Genomic DNA, 22,013 nt, shown 5'->3' with positions numbered 1-22,013 from the left:
GATGGTTAAGATCCTTCCCCCCTCCCCAATTCATACAAAAATTACATAGACCATCTTAAGAAAGTGAACCCTTCTTAAATGAGGGACTCATTTCCCACAGCCAAGGCTGAAATTCTTAAACAACAAAAAAAACCCCTTCATTTTCCTAGGAGCAAACCCCACTTCAGCTGATTCTGTACAGCAAATGTTGCAGTCGTGATAAAGGAACCTGTTTTCCTGTTTACCCATTCACATGCAGGCAGCGATTGGAGCCCACAATCTGGGTTGCTGACACACCTTCGCCCAAAGACGTTTTTCTTTTTTAAAAAAATTCTGGCAAAACATGCATAGCTACGCAGGCATACAGAGATGAACCCCCACAGTCATGCCGATCATCCCACGATATGACTGCTATGCACCTGCATAGCTACGCAGCAGTGGCGCAGTGGTTAAGAGCAGGTGTACTCTTATCTGGAGGAACCGGGTTTGATTCTGCGCTCTGCCGCTTGAGCTGTGGAGGCTTATCTGGGGAATTCAAATTAGCCTGTACACTCCCACACATGCCAGCTGGGTGACCTGGGGCTAGTCACAGTTCTTCTGAGCTCTCTCAGCCTCACCTACCTCACAGGGTGTCTGTTGTGAGGGGGGAAGGGAAAGGAGTTGGTAAGCCCCTTTGAGTCTCCTTACAAGAGTGAAAGAGGGGATATAAGTTCAACTCTTCTTCTTCTTCTATGCAGATGCAACCCACATAATTAAAAAAAGGAAAAGGGGCCTCCCTGGAAGGCCGGGCAACCGCAGGCAGCTTCTCCCTCACCGTTGAGGGGCTGGTGGATGGAAGGCAAATAAAGCGCCTCCTGCCTGGCCATTCGCTCGGGGGCGGCTCCAGCCTGGGATTTTTAAAGAGAATCGCTAGGTTAGTGATTTTTGAAAAAATTGGGTTGGGGAAAATAAAACGGGGCAGACTTGTTTTGGAGACCTGTTTAAGCCCCCCTCCCCAAAAGGGGGGTTTTATAGCATCTTACACCTGTTTTTCCTGGCCAGTGTGGAACGGGCCTTTGGTTCCTTCAAACTCCTACTTTGGTTTGTTCAACAGGACTTACTCCAAGGAGAATGTTAGCAGGACTGTTCTGCAAACGGCTCAGAGAAGCGCTGCTAGTTGTGGGTACCCAGGTTACTGTTCAGACTGCCACCAGCTGCTCCCAAGAAATGTCCCAGGACAAACAGCTGGTGCCAATTTACCCTTCGGTATTTTCTGTTATGACATGTTACTTGGAGACAGAACAGAAACAGAGCCTATCCTTATGACTAAGGACTCTCATATGCTACGCCACAATAAGACATATTTTAAAAAAGGTAAAGTTTCCCCTTCAGTAGTGTGACCAGACGTCCCGCTTTTGGCAGGACAGTCCCACTTTTGACTAATTTGTCCCGCGTCCCGTGGGGTTTTTAAAATGTCCTGATTTTTGGAAGGCTGCCGCACTGCCTTCTGGGGCGCTCCCCTTTTCCCGCCCTGTCACAGGCTGCCGCACTGCCTTCTGGGGTGCTCCCCTGTGACAGGGTGGGAAACAGGGGAGCGCCCCAGAAGGCAGTGTGCTCCTGTGGCTGTGTGCATGCACGCGCGCACGTGTGCACCCCCCCATGGTGTCCCGCTTTAAAAAGGCGAACATTTGGTCACCTTACCCTTCAGTCGTGTCCGACCCTGGGGTACCACTGCGAGCAGTGATTTCATAGGCAAGTCTCTTTTGTGGGGTAGTTTGCCACTGCTTTCCCTGGCTATTCTTTACCCCCTAGCTATGAGCTACCGACCAAGAAATGGATGGATGGCTGAGTTGACCATGAGCCAGCTGCCAGGATATCTGACCCACAGGGGGGCTTGAACTCCTGACCGTGTGAGTGGCAGTGCAAGCACTTAACCACTACGCCACGTGGCTCCTAAGACATATTAATTGTGTGGCTAACATTAATATAACAAGTGCCATAGCCAACTAACACTAGATCTACTGGGACACCTTATTCCCTGGCTTCAGACGCTACCAGCAAATCAAATTCTAAATGAAATTCTTGCTCATTGTCAGCTCCCAGCACTGCACCAAACTCTCATAAATTAATATGTATATTTAATACAGATCTAAACATAATAAATACAAGCTGATGCCTATAAACACAGAAGAGAAATTTGTGTGTTTAAAAAATTAACGGCACACTGCTGCTTTTGCTGCCCTGGCAAGAGATTTACTTCTGGCAATGCACAGAACATTTTAAAAAAACAGCAACATTCTAAATTGCACAACTTGTCTAGCAATTGGCTACTCTCATGAGCTTGACAAGTTCGCCTTTTTATCACTAACAAAAATGTCAGGCAGCAGATGACCTCTTAAAAGGATATCTACATTTTTTTCCCTAACATGGGCCACAGATACTGTTTTAAAGGAAAAACGGCTCCATCCAAAGGAGAGGTTGAGAGAGCCTGTGGGAGCAGCCCGGCACTGCGCCAGTGCATCTGCCCCCCTCTGCCATGTAAGGGGCAGCCCCACCAGTACAGGAAGCAAATATATCAAAGTTTGGCTACCCCTCAGCTCCATGGCAGTGAAAACCAGAAGTCAGGGCTGCTATGGAGGGAGGAAGGGCCAGGCAGAGCTTCCACTGTAACATATGGGAACTTTTGCCCCAAGAGGGGCTGCTGTTCGATCATGTGGAGGTGCAGAAAATCGCCCCCACACCCCTCCTCCTTCCCCCGTTGGCCCGGCCCCACCACAGGGTGCCTCTCAGCCTCGCCCACTGCCCCTCAGCCCCACCAGGCCTGGCTCCGCTAGGTTGCCCAGGACCACCGCCACATAAGGTAAGTGAACCACTGGGGGGGGGGGCAGGCCCTGGGTGCCATTTCCCCTCACTACGCCTTTGGGACCAGGGCATTCCTGGATGTGGTGCCAACCCTAGTTGGCTTCCACCCATAGTTTAGGGCTGAGAGCATGGCACCTGAACCCTCGGGCATACAGCACCCTTTTGGGCCCATTTACAGACATTCCTGGGGGTGGAGAATGGCACCTGAGAACTTGGACATACACCACCCATTTAGCCGTATGGAGGGCTTTCTGGAGGTGGGTTTTATTTTAGTTTTCTCTGCTTCCCCATGGTGCCAGAAAGCCCTCTGGAGGTGGCACGACAGCTGCGCCATCCCCAGCTGCCTAGGGCTTTGGATGGAACCAGTGGTGGGATCCAAAGATTTTAGTAACAGGTTCCCATGGTGGTGGGATTCAAACAGTGGCGTAGCGCCAATGGGGCTGGGCAGGGCATGACGGGGCATGGCCAGGCATTCCAGGGGCGGGGCATTCCTGGGCGGGGCTGTGGCAAGGACGCAGCCGCTGTGCCAGTCCTTGGGCGGGAAATGAATGCACGCAGGCGCAGGCTGCCACGCATGCCAGTGCACCTCCTGCTAGACTGCTTCAGGTTCTGCGTGCTACTGCTGAGGAGGAGGAGGGGCATAACTAAGGTAAAAATCATGTGACAAAATCACCAATTAGTAACCCCCTCTCGGCACACACAAATAATTAGTAACCTACTCTCGGAAACCTGTGAGAACCTGCTGGATCCCACCTCTGGATGGAACTCCCCAAGAAACCTTTTCTAAAAATGTAAAGAGAAGTAATATTTATCGGTTGTATGATAACTGCCAATCTAGCTATCAAGGTTGACTTTTAAAAAAGAGAGATCTTCTTGATAGACTGCAGAACTGTAGAGGCAAGACATTAAGATATCTAGACTTTCTGGCTTCAAAGGAAGGTTAATTTTCCCCAATCAACCACACAATTTTTTAAAAAGGTGTAATCTTGCTTTCTAAACTCAGGTTAACACCAACTTTTCTGATGCTAAGAAACTGGAGCCAGAGTTTTATTTTGAAACACTGTACTTGTTTCAACATTCCAGTTTTACCAGAAAAAAAGAAAAGAAATTTTCCTACAAAATCAAATGGGAAAAGAAAGCCTCACAGGCACTGCTTTGTGGTACCAAACACAATAAAAAATGTTCTGCTTGATCAACAATGAAAATCCTGAGACCGAAATTATTTCAAATCAGGAACTGAATGCACGCTAACCAGTATACCGCATTGCCTCCAACTAATCACTTCCTGAAGATGACTGGGTGGGTTTTAGAACCCAGTTCCTTTGGACCAGGGACATCCTTTGCGTCTGAGACACCCCCACCCCCACCCCCATTATCATCCCTATGTATCCTCATCAGAGCTCTGGGAGGCATGCATTAATTTCTGCTTCTCTGTTTTACCCTCGCAAGCACGCTGTGTGGTAGGCTAGGCTGTGACAGTTTGGCCCACAATTACCCAGTGCTTCGTAACAGAGAGGAGACCTGAGCCCGGTTCTCCTCCTTAAGAACATAAGAACATAAGAACAAGCCAGCTGGATCAGACCAGAGTCCATCTAGTCCAGCTCTCTGCTACTCGCAGTGGCCCACCAGGTGCCTTTGGGAGCTCACATGCAGGAGGTGAAAGCAGTGGTCGCCTGCTGCTGCTGCTGCTGCTCCCAAGCACCTGGTCTGCTAAGGCATTTGCAATCTGAGATCAAGGAGGATCAAGATTGGTAGCCAGAGATTGACTTCTCCTCCATAAATCTGTCCAAGCCCTTTTTAAAGCTATCCAGGTTAGTGGCCATCACCACCTCCCGTGGCGGCACATTCCAAACACCAATCACACGTTGTGTGAAGAAGTGCTTCCTTTTATTAGTCCTAATTCTTCCCCCCAGCATTTTCAATGTATGCCCCCAGGTTCTAGTATTGTGAGAGAGAAAATTTTCTCTCTGTGAACATTTTCTACCCCATGCATAATTTTATAGACTTCAATCATATCCCCCAACAGATGTCTCCTCTCCAAACTAAAGAGTCCCAAACGCTGCAGCCTCTCCTCATAAGGAAGGTGCTCCAGTCCCTCAATCACCCTCGTTGCCCTTCTCTGCACTTTTTCTACCTCTTCGATATCCTTTTTGAGATGTGGCGACCAGAACTGAACACAGTGCTCCAAGTGCGGTCGCACCACTGCTTTATATAAGGGCATGACAATCTTTGCAGTTTTATTCTCAATTCCCTTCCTAATTATCCCCAGCATAGAGTTTGCCTTTTTCACAGCAGCCATGCATTGAGTTGACATTCCCATGGAACTATCAACTAAGACGCCCAAATCCAGTCTCCAATTTTTCTCAGTCTCCTTCCTATTCCTATTGTCAGGATGTGGTTAGTGTGTGATCTATCCTTGGGAGGTGGCCACCGGCTGCTTCTAGCTTTCTGCCTAGGTTGGGGATTTTTGCTTGTAGGTTATCTCTACTTGCCTGTATGAAACTATGCTTTGTTTATTCTGCATTGCTTTGAGTATTTGCTTTGTTTATTCTGTATTGGCGGGAGCGTGAAATGCCACTGTGTAAAATCTACTATCACAGGCTCTCAGACCTCACATTGCCTGTATCTGACTATGACTGCCAGCACAATAAAGAACTGAGAACGGTTACTTTGGCCTGGACTTTGCTGAATTCTCCAGATAAGCCTCCACAGCTCAGGCGGCAGAGCTGGGAATCAAACCCGGTTCCTCCAGATTAGATACACGAGCTCTTAACCTCCTACGCCACTGCTCAATCAATTTTTATTACGGTAATAGAGCATCCTAGAGCAGCATAAGGTAAATAAAATATAACTAAATGTTTTGAAATTATAAAGATATATCTGAAAGAATCTACTATGAATAAGGAATTGGAAACACAAAAAAACTATGGAAACATAAAACTACAGGATAACAATGTTAAAAAGGAACAAAAACTATGAAAAGACCGATAAAAAGATATAAAAGGGGAATAGGCATAGGAGGGGCAATAAACTGGTAAATAACAGGCTATACAACTATCAGCTCGTTGAATAAGTATCCATAATTTAGGCTGGGTGGGAGAATTCCTGTTGGAGAAGTGAAAGTTACAAACCAAGCTGTTAAACTCAAACTGAGTTATTAAACCTAAACTTAGAAGGAAAGTTACAAACTAAACTGTTTACAATATTGTGTGACAAATGTGATAGCCAAGAACCTTCAAAATAATAAATGTGTACAATAAATGTAGAAAAAACAAGTGGTTTTTCAAAAACAAGTCTACTATCTGAAAATTGTCAATTGTATATCTGGCAGAAACAGACAAGGTGTCTTGTTATAAGACCTCCCTGACACTTGCCATCACTGTTGCCAGTTCCAGCCAAAGTGGTACCCTTCCAAAATGACATCAGTAATAAAAATGATCAAGTGAGCAAATTTTGCCCTAAAGATAGAAGAGTTCAGATGCCCCGCCTTTCTCTCCTGTACTCAAAGCAGCTGAAAAACACCTTTCCCTTCCTCTCCCCACAACAGACCCCCTGTTAAGATAGGTGGGGCTGGGAAAGTTCTGAAAGAACTGTGACTAGCCCAAAGTCACCCAGCAGGCTTTGGATGTAGGAGTGGGGAAACAAATCCAGTTCACTAGATAAGAGTCTGCCACTCCTGTGGAGGAGTGGGGAATCAAACCCGGTTTTCCAGATTAGAGTCCACTGTCCTTGGCCACGCCGGCTGCCGCTTTAGGTTCTCATCCTGGGAGAAAAAACTATTGCCCTTTGGCAGCCTCTTTTAATTCGGCTCCTTTTTATACGTGGAATTTATCTTCCACTTAATTAAGGATGTAAAGTGCTTCAAAGTTTCGTCTGTTTGCTGACAGGGAGCTGCTACATAAACAGTCGGGAGGATTTCACATTACAAGAAGCTCTTTGGCTAAGCTTAGAACAGAGCTTCATTAACAAGGACACCTGCCGCACAGAAGGAAAAGCTAGCAGAGAGGGATCCATTCTGTGTAGTCAGATCAACACGCGGCTTTTGGTTCATTCCCATTTTATTTATACTTACGTGTCATTATAAAAACATACGCAGGAGAAAATTTGTGAAGTGATGCAAATCGGGATATTGCACCAGATTCGGAGAGATGATTCCCTCTCCCTTCAACCAGGGGCATACCTAGGCGAACTTGAGCCCTGGGCAAAACCTGAGTTTGATGCCCCCCCCCCCATGGGTGGCCACCCTCCCCCACCATGACCAAACAATGATTTTTTCCACCAGGTCGTTTCAAAGTCCACCATCACATTATAGAACATCCCCACACAGCCCATAGTTTGGAAAACATTTTCAAAATGCTTTCAAAATGTTTTATTACTGCTATGAAAACATTTTATGGTGTTGTATCCAGTCCCATAATTGGGGGAAACAGCATCACTTTTCAATGTCATTTAAACTGGGGGGGGGCCCAGACTCTCCCTTTAGGTGGGATTTAAATCTGGGCGTCCCCTAGTTTTAAACAAGGTGATGCCTGGAATCCACCCCCCGAAACAGCATCGAAGTTTAAATGGTGTTTAAACTGGGGACCTCAGATTCTCCCTTTAAATCCATGCCCGAGGATAGATTTGATAACAAACAACAACAACAACAAGCCTTTATTAGGCACTGGAGGAGAATAAAAAGAAAGTGAAGCGAAACAAGCATTGGTGGGAAGGGGAGTGAGATTTAAAGAGAATCTGGGGAAAATTTAAGGGGTGCCTGTTGTCAGGGGTGCAATTAGTTAAGATAGCAGCACCAAAATTTCCAGAGGTATCTTACGTGAGACCCTACTGATGATACCACTCAGATTTGGTGAAGTCTGGTTCAGGGGGTCCAAAGTTATGGACCCTCAAGGTGTAGCCCATCTCCTATTAGCTCCCATTGGAAACAATGGGGATGGAGGAGCACTCCCTTTGGGGAGTCCATAACTTTGGACTCCCTAATCACCAAAACTTGGGTGATATCATCAGGAGAATCTCCCAAAAAATCCCTGAGAATTTTTGAGAAGCTGCTAGCCTAAAATCTGCGCCCTGCAAGGCCAAAAAGCTTGAAAGAAACACTGAAAATACAAAATCCCTCACAAACCTGCAATTTTGTCGCCCACCACAAGGTGGCGCCCAGGGCAGCTGCCCACTTTGCCCAATGGGAGGTACGCCTCTGCCTTCAACACATTGAGCCAGACAATTTTCAAGAGAAGCACGCAGCTCAGGAGACATCCTGAAGTTCCTACATGGAACTGATGCTCTTCCTTTCATTACGACAGAACAGGGATCCCTACATGATGTCAGGACCATGCCTGTCAGTATCTTGATGTCTTGCTGTGTGTGATTTGCAATTGTTTTCCTGTTTCCCTCTTCCCTTTCTAGCAATCTCCTGGCACCAGCCCATCTTCAAAGAGGTGTGAAAGGTTCCCAGGTTCTTTGTAGCTTTGTAGTAGAAACTGTAGTGGACATTTGGTGTGGGGCGAAACGGGGGGGGGGGGCGGAATTAAAGGATACAAGTCCTGGATCTGAGCTCTCTAGCTTAGATCCTGCTTTACATTGTTACTCTTCGTATCGCCTGGAATAAACTGCTTTTGGACTTTCCTATGGTCTCTGTTATTTCCACATTCGAGAATCTGACACACGAAGCGGTTTTTTTGCAGTAAGAGGCTCATGCAAGGAACACAGATTTTGGGAGGTTTGTAGGAATAAGACATACAAGGACATGTGGGGAAGTGTTCTGCGTGCTCTCCTTGTACACCAAGCATCTGGGCCAACGGTACCCATGTCGGGTCTAGGAATGTGACAAATAAAATTGCCAAACAATCAGTTACTGAATGGGAAACCTCGGAGACCCCTTCCGCACAGGCCAATAAATGCAAGCTAACAACATTATAAAACTTGTGTTGGGGGGATGGGACTTCGCATGGATCCCGCTCCTAACGCGAGTCCGCTTCACGTTCCACCCCCACCCCCGGGATGTTAAAGAACTGAACTATTTGCGATTCTCTTGTTTTAAAGTGGATTGCAGTCACGGCCGAGCAAATGGTTGCCCCGGGAAACGCGTTACTTGGCCACGGTTTCCTTTTTTCCCCAGTCCCTGTCTCTCTGCTTCATAGCTATGGAGGGACACAGGGACGGCAGTATGGCTGTGGAGGTCCGTGCCTGCCAGGCTTTGTAGCTACGCAGCGGAGGGGGGGTGAATGAAAAAGCACCTCCGTGCAAAGGTGTGCACCCCAGCCAACACACTCACTGACTCCTGTTCAATGTACGGTCTACTCAGAGCCCTACGGGGGTGGAGCAGTTAATAAATCCAAATAAATAAATAAATAAGACCCCCAGTTGCCAGATAAGTCTCCTTCATCCTGTAATCATGCATTTGATTTCTCTCCTATCTAAATGCAGAACTTTACATTTATCTCAATTGAAATTCATTTTATTAGGCCCCTTCCGCACACGCAGAATAATGCGTTTTCAAACCACTTTCAAAACTGTTTGCAAGTGGATTTTGCTATTCCGCACAGCTTCAAAGAGCACTGAAAGCAGTTTGAAAGTGCATTATTCTGCATGTGCGGAAGGAGCCTTAGTTTTAGGCCACAGAAACCTGCTCCTTTTTTGGGGGGGGGGCAGTGGCTTCTTTGGTGTGTGCATATATTTCTTTCATATTCCTAATTGTACCTTTATAGTAAAGCTGCCTGGAGAACAGACTTGGCTGAGAATGAAGGGTTTGCCTTGGATAAACAAAATAAAAAGCTCGATCGGATGCCCAGGAACAATGTCATGTTCCAAGCTGGGATCGCATTACTGAAAAGAGCAATAAATGCCTAACCCAATGAATACAGATGCTCTTCGGGCTCTGGCAGAAAGAACCAGTGGACAAATGGAGAAGCTGCATGGGGTAAGTTGGAGGATGAACAGGGCAGCATCCCCTGGAGCAATGAAGGGTTGCTAGGATACCTGTGAGAGGATTCTGAAGGGCAGATACTATCTCAGGAGCTACGCAGACAGACCACAACAGGTTACAGCTTGAGGACCTAATGAACAATGACTAGTGACTGAGGAGGAAGAAAAAGAATACAAGAAGAAGAAAGAGTTTGGATGTATATCCCACCTTTCTCTTTTGTAAGGCTTCTCCAAGCAGCTTACAAACTCCTTTCCCTTCTTCTCCCCACAACAGACACCTTGTGAGGTAGGTGGGGCTTAGAAAGTTCTGTGACTGGCCCAAGGCCACCCAGCAGGAATGCAGGAGCAGGGAAACAAATCTGGTTTACCAGATAAGAGTCCGTCACTCCTGTGGAGAATGGGGAATCAAACCTGGTTCTCCAGATTGAAGTCCAGCTGCTCTTAACCATTACACCACATTCGCTCTGGTTTTTATACCTTGCTTTTCTCTACCTTTAAGTCTCAAAGCAGTTTATAATCACCTTTCCTTCCCCTCCCCACAACAGACACCCTGTGAAGTAGGTGAGGGTCAGAGAGTTCAGATAGAACTGTGACTACCCCAAGGTCACCTAGCAGGCTTCATGTGGAGGAACAGGGAAACAAACCTGGTTCACCAGATTCGACTCCGCCACTCTGAACCACTGCGGCTACGCCATGCTGTCCGAAGAAGGTGGTTTAGAAAGCTCAATTGAACATTATGCTTGACCATTGGCAATATGCTCTTTAATATTCCCTCTCCCCCTTCTGTTTTCATATAGACTAGACCAGAGGTGTCCCAACTCTGGCACCATGCCAGCAGGGGCTGATGGGAATTGTAGTCCGTGAACATCCGAAGCACCAGAGTTGGACCCTCCTACTAGAAGGTGCCCATTTCAATTCCCATTTCACATTTCTGAGTCTAATTTTGCAAATGAGGTAAACTATCGTATACGAAAGGCCCAACCTGTACTCTGTTTAGTGTGCGATTAAGAAAAGCATGTAGCCTTCACACAACCGTTAACCACCCAAGCAGAGATCAACAAGCCCACCACAGGCTGAAAATGTTGTGAGGATGAGACTTAAAAGAGTCACAAGAACTTTGGGCCCAAGTCTGTGCCTGGGTTCAAGTTGTGATCCGAAAAATCTTACCATGTTCATGCAAGCACCAAGCTGCCAAGGCAAATGCAAACTGGCCTCACTAGAGCCCCTTACACACATGCAGAATAATGCACTTTCAATCCACTTTCACAATTGTTTGCAAGTGGATTTTGCTATTCCTCACAGCTGCAAAGTGCACTGAAAGGGACCTGAAAGGGCATTGTTCTTCATGTGCGAAAGAGGCCTAGGTGGCTGCATACTGTAGACCAGGGGTCGGCAACCTTTAGCACCCAAAGAGCCATTTGGCCCTGCCTCCCCAAGCCCCGCCCTCGGCCTCCCCAAGCCCTGCCTTCAGCCAAGCGGGTGGGATAGACAGTGGTGGTGACGCCAACAATGGCAAGTTGCATTTGGGAAGTGGTGAGTACGCCTCCTACCCCGCCCCTTCCTTCCTTCCTTCCTTCCTTCCTTCCTTCCTTCCTTCCTTCCTTCCTTCCTTCCTTCCTTCCTTCCTTCCTTCCTTCCTTCCTTCCTTCCTTCCTTCCTTCCTTCCTTCCTTCCTTCCTTCCTCCAGCATCCTTTCCTCTCCTTCCCAGGCAACAGACAAAGGAAGGAGAGGAAAGGACGCTGGAGGGAGGGAGGAGGGGCGGGGAAGGAGGCGCGTTGCTGTGTCCCAAGGGCAACTTGCCGTTGTTGGCATCGCTGCTGCGGAGCTGCAGTACGAGGACGAAAGAGCCACATGTGGCTCTGGAGCCACGGGTTGCTGACCCCTGCTGTAGACTAATCCTTCACAGAGATACAAGTTGCCGCCCAATAGATTGTGGAACACCCACCACAGCCTGATGGGTCATCTGAATGTGGGAAAGACCCAGTAAACCAAAAACAAAAGAAGAGAACATGAATAAAATAAAGGGCTTTTGCCTCTTATCACATTCATGCCAATACACAAAAATCAACAATGTCTATCGTCCTGTATAAATCAGTCATCTATGCCTGTGCTGACCTGGATGGCAAAGGCTAGGGTTGGATCTCACTGGATCTCAGAAGCTAAGAAGAGTCATAAGAACATAAGAAGAAGAACATAAGAACAAGCCAGCTGGATCAGACCAGAGTCCATCTAGTCCAGCTCTCTGCTACTTGCAGTGGCCCACCAGGTGCCTTTGGGAGCTCACGTGCAGGAGGTGAAAGCAAGGGCCTTCTGCTGCTGCTATTTGAACTTGGTGCTTGCTCAATCCTGGCTATTATTTGGATGTAAGACCTCCAAGGACTATCAGGGTTGTGACATGGAGGCAGGTGAGGGGGAATGACCTCTGCTTGTCTCTTGCCTTGAAAACCCAACGAGGTCATCGTAAGTCAGCTGTGACTTGCTGAACTCTCTACCAACACGCCTAGCTCAAGGGTGAGGGCAAACAAGTATGCATAACTTAACCAGGAATTGCTAACAGACAGAGACTGTAACTATGGCAAACATGGAGAGCCAGAATGGTGTAGTGGTTGAGAGCAGGTGGATTCTAACCTGGAGAACCGGGTTTGATTCCCCACTCCTCCACTTGAGTGGCAGAAGCTTATCTGGTGAACCAGATGTGTTTCTACACTCCTACATTCCTGCTGGGTGACTTGGGCTAGTCACAGTTCTTCGGAATTATCTCAGCCCCACCTACCTCACAGGGTGTCTGTTGTGGGGAGAGGAAGGGAAAGGAGCTTGAAAGCCACCTCGTGAGTCTTCTTACAAGGGAGAAAGGTGGGATATAAATCCAAACTCCTTCTCCCCCTCCTCCTTCAAAATTTCAAACCCCATCATCCACCCACCCTCCATCTTATTTGGGTTTCTGACCACAGCTAAACAACAGGTTCTAAGAAGAAACTGAGCTTCTTTTTCAACAGGGACTCTGTCTCTTCCAAGACGTGCTGCCAGCAATGCCCCGGTTACACAAAGTGTGCCTTACAAGAAATGTGGTTTATGTTAGATGCTATATTTAAAATAGCACTGCATTATTAAGGTGTCTTCAAAGTGTAAAAGCGGGGCCTTCCCAGCTTTGTACTTTCTTCTTCTGCCAGGATGGTCCGTTGCCTAGGAGACAGACCCATCAAACTGTCAAAGGCCTCAACACACAAGTAGTTTTTAAGCTCTTTAGCGAACGCAGATTTAGACTAGCGAGACCAAAGGGTATAAAAACCCAATAGTTTCAACAGTGGAAGAAGAATAACAATTAAATGGAGGCTAAGATGCTACCTTATGTATTAGTCTTTTTTAACTGGAGGCAAGTCGGGGGGGGGGGGGTGTCGGGGGGGAATTCATTTTAGGAATACTAAAATCTTTGTGAAGTATCGTACCTTTCCACATCCTGCTGGAAAGGTACCAGTCACAGTTTCTCAGGACTCCTACCTCACAAGATGTCTGTTGTGGGGAGTGGGAGGGAAGGAGTTTGTGAGCTGCTGTGAGACTCCTCACAGTAGAGAAACGCAGGATATAAATCCAAACTCTCCTTCTCCTTCTTCCCTGAAACCACTGGTCAAAAAACAAACTGCCTCCAAGATTTCCTCATTAGCATTTATTGGCCACAGAAGCCTGGATTTTCTCCCAGGCTTCAATTCACCTTCTGGCCGGAAAAGTGGGTCAATAAATAACCTAAATAAATAAATGTCATGGAAATTGAGCACCCCGTGTGAAGTTTGAAAATCTACTTGAGAACACTGGAGACAGTAGCATGCGTGTTTCAAAAATCATTAGGCAGCTTATTATGCTCACCTGATGTGGAAACAACAATTCCAAATATACACTATTGTGAACTTGACAGAGAAAAAGGACCCCTGGTAGAAGAAATCCAGGTCTGAAGAGCAGCAGTGGCGCAGGAGGTTAAGAGCTCGTGTATCTAACCTGGAAAAACCGGATTTGATTCCCAGCTCTGCCGCCTGAGCTGTGGAGGCTTATCTGGGGAATTCAGATTAGCCTGTGCACTCCCACACATGCCAGCTGGGTGACCTTGGGCTAGTCACAGCTTCTCGAAGCTCTCTCAGCCCCACCTACCTCACAGGGTGTTTGTTGTGAGGGGGGAAGGGCAAGGAGATTGTAAGCCCCTTTGAGTCTCCTACAGGAGAGAAAGAGGGGATATAAATCCAAACTCCTCTTCTTCTTCTTCTTCTTCTTCTTCTTCATCATCATCATCATCATCATCCTGGGAGTCAACTTGTAAAGGTGGCTGGAGGATCGGGCCTTTATTAATGAGTGGTAGGCTCTCGCTCAGCCATGGGAAAACTTACACCAGTCTCTCTCTTGCTCTCAGCAAAGCTTACTTTATGTGAGATGCAAGGAGTCTCTTTAATCTCCCCCACTTCCTTCCTTCTTCCTCTTTCTTTCTCCTGTTTGTGCCACTTCCTTTCCCCTCACACCACATTCCTTCAGTCCTGCTTTCTGAACTTTGTCAATGTTAGGCAATCACACCTTCCATTTTTCTTTCATTGCTTCTGTCCACCATCTTCCATTTTCCTTTCATTGCTTCGGTCCCCCATCAGTTCCATGTCAAACCTTTATAAAAAAATGTTGCAGGGGCCTTTTCCGTACAAATCGTTTAGAGTGTTTCCGGGACGTTTTCGATCCCCCCTTCACCACAACGTTTGTCCGCACTCACCTCCTCCAAATGTTTCATTTTTTTTTTAGCTGATGCATTGACTCAGTGCCTTGTCCATCTGTTGAATCACCGCTTCATGTATTCATGGGTTTACGCGTGAATAAATTTACCCGCACAGAAGAGAAAATGCGAGAGGGAGAGGTGTGAGAAAATCGCCCCCACGCCCTCCTCCTTCCCCCTGGTCATGGTGGGAGAGGACAGCCGCCCATACTGGGGGGGGGGGAGGACACTCAGATTTTGCATCGGGCTACATTTTCTGATAAATCCCTCTGCATGCATATGGAGAAATGCTCACATGCAAACAACACTATCAAGCCATCAGGCAAAAGAAGATGGGTAACAGCTATGCATGGAATTGCTTTTTGGTGAGCCGAATAATTCCTAATTAGCATCCTGAGGTATCTTTCTTGATTTTCACCGCCTATCTTTCTCAAACTGCACATCACATCTGAATGAGTAATTACTGTTTACAGTACAAGTCAATAAGTAGCAATACAGGCTGTCTATATGATAGCATATGCATTTACGTTTGCACACATTATATATCACCCCACCAGGCTAGAGATCCAGGATCTGTCCTCAACCGCTAGATGAGAAGAGACAGGATCGCAATTGCTTTTTCGTAATAGATGCATCCCTGCCTTTTCGTATTTGTCTAACTGGCTTTCATGTGCGTTCCTTCTCTAAACAAAAAAAAGTGGATGATTGTGAGAAAATTCAATATACTTAAATAAAGCCTCAAATGTAGTAGGAATGCATTTATTCACCTAAAAAAATATTAAGACTTAAACTGAGGAGAAATCTCTGGAATGGATATATTTGTACTGCATGAGCGGGAACCGGGGCTAGTAGCAAAAGGTTATAGGTATAGCTACTGTGTAATCAGAGGTGGGATCCAGCAGGTTCTCACAGGTTCCCGAGAGTAGGTTACTAATTATTTGTGTGTGCTGAGAGGGGGTTACTAATTGGTGATTTTGCCACGTGATTTTTGCCTTCGTTACGCCCCTCCTCCGCTCCTCAGCAGTAGCACGCAGAACTTGAAGCAGTCTAGCAGGAGGTGCACCGGCGTGCATGGCAGCCTGTGCCTGCGTGCATTTGTTTCTCACCCAAGGACCGGCGCAGTGGCTGCATCCTTGCCACAGACCCGTCCAGCAATGCCCCACCCCCGGAATGCCCGGCCATGCCCCTGTCATGCCCCGCCCAGCCCCATTGGTGCTACACCACAGTTTGAATCCCACCACCATGGGAACCTGTTACTAAAATTTTTGGATCCCACCACTGTGTGTAATACTATCCTAGCATCCCACAAATAACAAAAGGCTGAATTATCTAAATCAGCGCTCTGCAACCTGTGGCTCTCCAGATGTTCATGCACTACAATTCCCATCAGCCCCTGCCAGCATGGCCAATTGGCCACCTTTTGAGGTAGGTGGGTCTGAGAGACACCTTTTGAGGTAGGTGGGTCTGAGAGAGTTCTGAAGAACTGTGACTAGCCCAAGGTCACCCAGCAGACTTCATGTGGAGGTGTGGGAAAACAAATCCAGTTCAGCAGATAAGACTTTGCCACTCAGGTGGAGGAGTAGGGAATCAAACCCGGTTCTCCAAATTAGAATCCACCTGCTCTTAACCACTAAACCATTTTGGCTCTCGCCACAGGATCACCACAGGGGTGTATCTTCTAAAAATGGCACCCAGGTCAAGCACTGCTCAGTGTTGAGCTGTGTGCCCCGCCCAGTGGTGGGATCCAAAAATTTTAGTAACAGGTTCCCATGGTGGTGGGATTCAAACTGTGGCATAGCGCCAATGGGGCTGGGCGGGGCACGACGGGGGCATGGCCGGGCATTCCGGGGGCGGAGCAGCCGGTCCTTGGGTGGGAAACAAATGCACGCAGGCGCAGGCTGCCACGCATGCCGGTGCACCTCCTGCTGGACTGCTTCAAGTTCTGCGCACTACTGCTGAGAGGAGGGGCGTAACTAAGGCAAAAATCACGTGGCAAAATCACCAATGAGTAACCCCCTCTCGGCACACACAAATAATTAGTAACTTAATCTCGGGAACCTGTCAGAACCTGCTGGATCCTACCTCTGGCCCTGCCCTCAAACTCCACTGGGCTTGGTTGGGTCTAACTTTAAATTGTGGGCTCCACTTCCTTTGTCTCATACCCAATGGCCAAGGCTGGTAAGGGTAGAGAAACAGAAAAACAATAGAAAAAGATGTTATAAAAGAGAAGGAGTAGCTTTAGGCTGATCCTGCATTGAGCAGGTCATAGAAATAGATGGCCTGTTTGGCCCCTTCCATCTCTATGATTCGAGGATGCCAGGAACATGGTGAGAAGTTTTGTTCCACAGCAAGAGAAGCCATTTGTGAAAGGAAAAGAATCTTGCAAGGGTGGGGGCCTGTAGCTTTCTGAGTTGGAGAGAAGGAATAATATGGGCTCATGATTTCTGCATTCAAGTGTAATCTTTCTTCCTCCTTCTACATTTCCAAACCAATCTTTCATATACAAATAAATCTTTCTTTCCTGTTTATTGTTCTACTTCTACAGTCTGTCTAACTCCATTATTGTTTTATGAGAATAGAGAAAACTTCAATAGTGGCAGGGGTTTTTTATGAGACAAAACAGCTAGGTAGTCCCTGGTGCCTGAAATGACATTCTTCAAAAATTCGCCTTTCTTTTCCGCACTCTTCCACCACCTCCCTTCTGCTCCTTCCTTAATTTTATATTTTTCTTGCTTTCTGAACTTCTGTCCCTTTCTAATCTTCGCATCCTTCTTTTCCCAGCATGCTCCATCAAGCTTTGCCATTCATTACATTTTTTTTCCACCACTCCTGAGACCCAAAATCCATCTTCCCAACAATTCCTCTGTCTCTATTCCCTTTTCACTCAATATTCTCAGCCGGTCTTTCTCTCTTTGTATTCATGACCATATTCCTTCACCTGGCCTTGAAATTGCCTTCTTTGGAACCTGCTCTTAGTCACTACATTAGTTCTTCACAATGCATTCCATAATCCACATTTATCATAAATGTCCCATGAAATGGATGGCAAAGTTAAAGGCGTATGTGCTGTCTTTCGTACAAATGCAGTTCAAATAATCTTTTCAATTCACACTTTATTCCATTTAGAAATAGGTCGTTTCAGGCTGGTTTAATTATTCTATATCACATTATATAATAAATTAAATTACAGAGTCAAGTAATACCTTGAGCACTGGGAGCAGCAGTGACATAGGGGTTAAGAGCAGGTGTACTCTAATCTGGAGGAACCGGGTTTGATTCCCCGCTCTGCCGCCTGAGCTGTGGAGGCTTATCTGGGGAATTCAGATTAGCCTGTGCACTCCCACTCACTCCTTGCTCTTCCCCCCTCACAACAAACACCCTGTGAGGTGGGTGGGGTTGAGAGCTCTGAAAAGCTGTGACTAGCCCAAGGTCACCCAGCTGGCGTGTGTGGGAGTGCACAGGCTAATCTGAATTCCCCAGATAAGCCTCCACAGCTCAAGTGACAGCGCCAAGAATCAAACCCGGTTCCTCCAAATTAGAATGCATCCCTCCCCCCTCTCCTCCCTTGCATGCCACCCTTCACTCCCTCCCCACCCTCCCCTTCCCTTGCATGCCACTCCTTCCTTTCCCTCTCTTTCTACTAGGGTGGGTGGGGCATGTCCAGATGCCGGCCCCCTCCCCTTCCCTCTCCTCCCTTGCATGCCATCCCTCACTCCCTCTGCTCCCCTCCCTCCCCTTCCCTTGCATACCACCTCTCCTTCCCCTCCCCCTCCTAATGCTAGGGTGGATGGGCCAAGTCCAGATGTCGGGGCCCCTCCCCCTCCTCCCTTGCATGCCACCCTCCCCTCCCTCCTCTTGCATGCCACCCCTCCTTCCCCTCCCCCTCCCAATGCTAGGGTGGGTGGGCTTTTGTACATCAATTTGTAAATATAGAAAGAGACACCGGGCGGTCAGATGGCAAGGAACGAGATGCCTTTTAAACATGATACAGTTTTAATGTCCAGTTTAATTTGTTGAAAGTCAGAGTTTTAAGTAGGGTTTTACAGGTACCTCTTACAATGGTGATTAACTTTTAATCCATGTATTAATTAATGTAAATGCTATATTACTGGCAATGACTGACCATATCACTGGCAATGACAATGACTGGCCATGCTGGCAGGGGCTGATGGGAATTGTAGTCCATAACATCTAGAGTGCCAAAGGTTCGCCACCACTGAGAGAGGTTTTTATACCAGTCGTTGACCGTAAATAAATTATTATTCTATTCTAGTGTGAGGTTGGTTGATAAGTCTCCCCCATTTTGCAAATTTCAGATTCAAGTAAATAATGATTATCCCTGTGATTACATTTATATGCCTTGAATTCTCTAACCCCTGAGCTGAAAAGCAGCAAGGAAAAGCACACCAAACTCCAGTATTTAAATTTTAACTACTTCACAGCTGTCAACTGTGAGGCCAACCGGTTGGAAATATTAAATCTGAAACAAGGCGTGCTCCGGAGCATATCTGTCCGCCACAATTTGTTCATTGTTTGAAACCAGAAACAGACTGTGGAAGATAATGAAAATTACTGACCTTTCTTAGCCAGACTGTTATTGGGTTCATATTTCTCAATCAGCTGCTGAACCTGTTCTTGCTTCAAGGGTGGATAGAGAATTTCATTTAGACGCGGGTCCCGTTGCTTCGAGTTTATAAATTCCATCATCTGATCAACGGTAAGATACGGCCTGGTCTTGGCCCCACTGCAGAAGATTGAAATGGAGGAGGAGGAGGAAGGAAAATTACCACCACCACATATACAAACAAGTTCTACTTCATTATCATTTCGTAGGAAAAAGCAGTGAAGTAAAACCTTCTAGAGCAGGAGTGTCCAACTCTGGTGCCCCAGGTGTTCATAGACTACCATTCCCATCAGCCCCAATGAGAATGGCAGTCTGTGAACATCTGGGGCACCAGCGTTGGACACCCCTGCTCTAGAGTATTAGGAACAGCATACCTTAAAGACAACTACTTCAAAATAGACCTGCTCGATCACTACAGACAGCTTCTGAGACCCTACTTTGGTGCCCCCACATTTGGAAGTTAGGCAAATGGAAACCTGGGAAAAGGCCTTCTCAGTGTTGGCCCCCAAATGATGTAACACTTCCTTCATTTATATTCATCCATCCACTTCTAGCATTGTATTTTGCCAGCAAGCGAAGGCTGTCTTTTTGTTCCTTCTGATATTCCCGCTGTGATTTTTCCCTCCTGCCCATATTTTAAGTGCTGCCTCTGTGGCCCCTTTCGCACCTGCAGAATAATGCACTTTCAATCCACTTTCACGATTGTTTGAAAGTGGATTTTGCTGTTCCGCACAGCTGCAAAGTGCACTGAAAGTGGATTGAAAGTGTGATTGGTGTTTGGAATATGCTGCCACAGGAGGTGGTGATGGCCACTAACCTGGATAACTTTAAAAAGGGCTTGGACAGATTTATGGAGGAGAAGTCGATCTATGGCTACCAGTCTTGATCTGCCTTGATCTCAGATTGCAAATGCCTTAGCAGACCAGGTGCTCAAGAGCAGCAGCAGCAGAAGGCCATTGTTTTCACCTCCTGCATGTGAGCTCCCAAAGGCACCTGGTGGGCCACTGCGAGAGCAGAGTGCTGGACTAAATGGACTCTGGTCTGATCCAGCAGGCCAGTTCTTATGTTCTTAAAGTGCATTATTCTGCAGGTGCGGGAGGGACCTGTGTGTCTACAGATGTATTTCAGTATTGGTTTTGTCCTCTGTTTTCATAATGTTCTGTTGCTAATTGTTAGCTGCTCTAGTGGCCGTGACAGGGCGAAAAGGAAGGATGTAAATTTCCTAAATAAATAAATAGCAGGTTGGAGCTTCCAGGCATAAGAACTAGGTTTTTATGCCTGGAAGGGGCCTGGAAGTGGGTGTCTCCCAACTCATCCCGCCCCCCTGCCCCCACCGTGAAGACAAGAGGGCAACTATTGCAGTGGCTGAGGACAACTGTGTTGGCTCCTTGTCTGTGTTCAGGCTTTAAAACTATCAGACAAGGAAGGGAGACAATGTGAAATCAACTGCTAAGAACCCTGTTCTCAAGTCTGATTCATCGTCCAGAAGACAGAAGCAGTGACAAACCCCTCTGCTTGTCCTCCGTTACCAGTGGTGGGATCCAAAAATTTTAGTAACAGGTTCCCATGGTGGTGGGATTCAAACTGTGGCGTAGCGCCAATGGGGCTGGGCGGGGCATGACGGGGGCATGGCTGGGCATTCCAGGGGCGGGGCATTCCTGGGCGAGGCTGTGGCAAGGACGCAGCCACTGCGCCGGTGCACCTCCTGCTAGACTGCTTCAAGTTCTGTGCGCTACTGCTGAGAGGAGGGGCGTAACTAAGGCCAAAATCACATGGCAAAATCACCCATTAGTAACCCCCTCCCGGCCCACACAAATAATTAGTAACTGACTCTCGGGAACCTGTGAGAACCTGCTGGATCCCACCTCTGTCCACTGCCCCACACTCCAGCAGGAGAACCGTGCTGCTCTGGTATACTTCACGGGTTCTCCAGATGGCAGGGGTGCCAACTCCAGGTTCAGAAATACCTGGAGATTTGATCGTGGAGACTGGGATGGTGTGGTTCAGGGAAGAGAGGGACCCTGGTAGGTTATAATGCGACTCAGTCCACCTTCCAAAGCAGCCGAAACCATTGAAATAAATGTTTTAAATAAATAAACAAGCTATCCGGATAATCTGGAGATCAGTTTTAATGCCAGGAAGTCTTTAGCCCTCACTTGGAGGTTGCCAATCCTACTGGGTAGGGTGTAAAAAGAGGGCACTTGAGAACAGCCCTACACCATGCGACTCTTTCAGCCTTATACTGCGGCTCCACGTGGCATGGAGGTCAGAGGGTAGCATGGGCGTGTCTCTCCAGGAAAGGTGAGTGGAGAAGCCAAACTGGAGGTGGCTCCATGTGGAGCCGCCTCTCCGGCTCGGTAGATCTTCGGGGCCATGGAAAATTGGTCAAAATGGCTCTTTGGGTGGTAAAGGTTGCTGACCCCTGCCCTACATGAAGGCTGCACAATGGTTAAGAGAAGGAGGAGGAGGAGTTTGGATTTATATCATGCCTTTCTCCCCTGTAAGGAGGCTTACAAGCTCCTTTCCCTTCCTCTTCCTGCAGCAGCGTCAGTCAGTAGCCTCTTAAGCCCCATATTCTGCTGCCAAGTGTCGCTGCCAGCTGTGTGTTTGGCTCACAAGAGAGCCAAGAGCAGGTGGTGCCGGTGCCATGTCTGTCTGGGCATCATCATTTTGTTTCCATCCCATCTCATGAACTTCTGGGCCTTGAAGACAGAAAGAAATCGGAAAGCAGCAAATGTGAAGAGAACAAGAGGAAGAGTTTGGACTCACACCTCACCTTTTTCTAAGGAGACTCCAGGCAGCTTACAAACTCCTTTCCCTTCCTCTCCCCACAAGAAGACAACTTGTGAGGTAAGTGGGACCGAGAGAGTTCTGAAGAGCTATCATTCGCCCAAGGTCGAGAAATG

General features: G+C 47.3%; 1 protein-coding gene across 2 annotated transcripts in view; it reads right to left on the bottom strand.

Annotated features, from left to right (window-relative positions):
- The window catches only part of LOC125435056 (1-phosphatidylinositol 4,5-bisphosphate phosphodiesterase beta-1), a 678,436-nt gene that overhangs the window by 228,111 nt on the left and 428,312 nt on the right, over nucleotides 1-22,013 (bottom strand). For both annotated transcript variants that reach the window (XM_048501078.1, XM_048501071.1), the window contains one exon: nucleotides 19,061-19,227. In XM_048501078.1, the coding sequence (XP_048357035.1) occupies nucleotides 19,061-19,227 (167 nt within the window). The remainder of the gene's footprint in view (nucleotides 1-19,060; nucleotides 19,228-22,013) is intronic.

The sequence above is a fragment of the Sphaerodactylus townsendi genome, linkage group LG01 (assembly GCF_021028975.2).
Source record: "Sphaerodactylus townsendi isolate TG3544 linkage group LG01, MPM_Stown_v2.3, whole genome shotgun sequence".
Lineage (NCBI taxonomy): Eukaryota > Metazoa > Chordata > Lepidosauria > Squamata > Sphaerodactylidae > Sphaerodactylus > Sphaerodactylus townsendi.
This window is presented reverse-complemented; position numbering and strand designations above follow the sequence as displayed.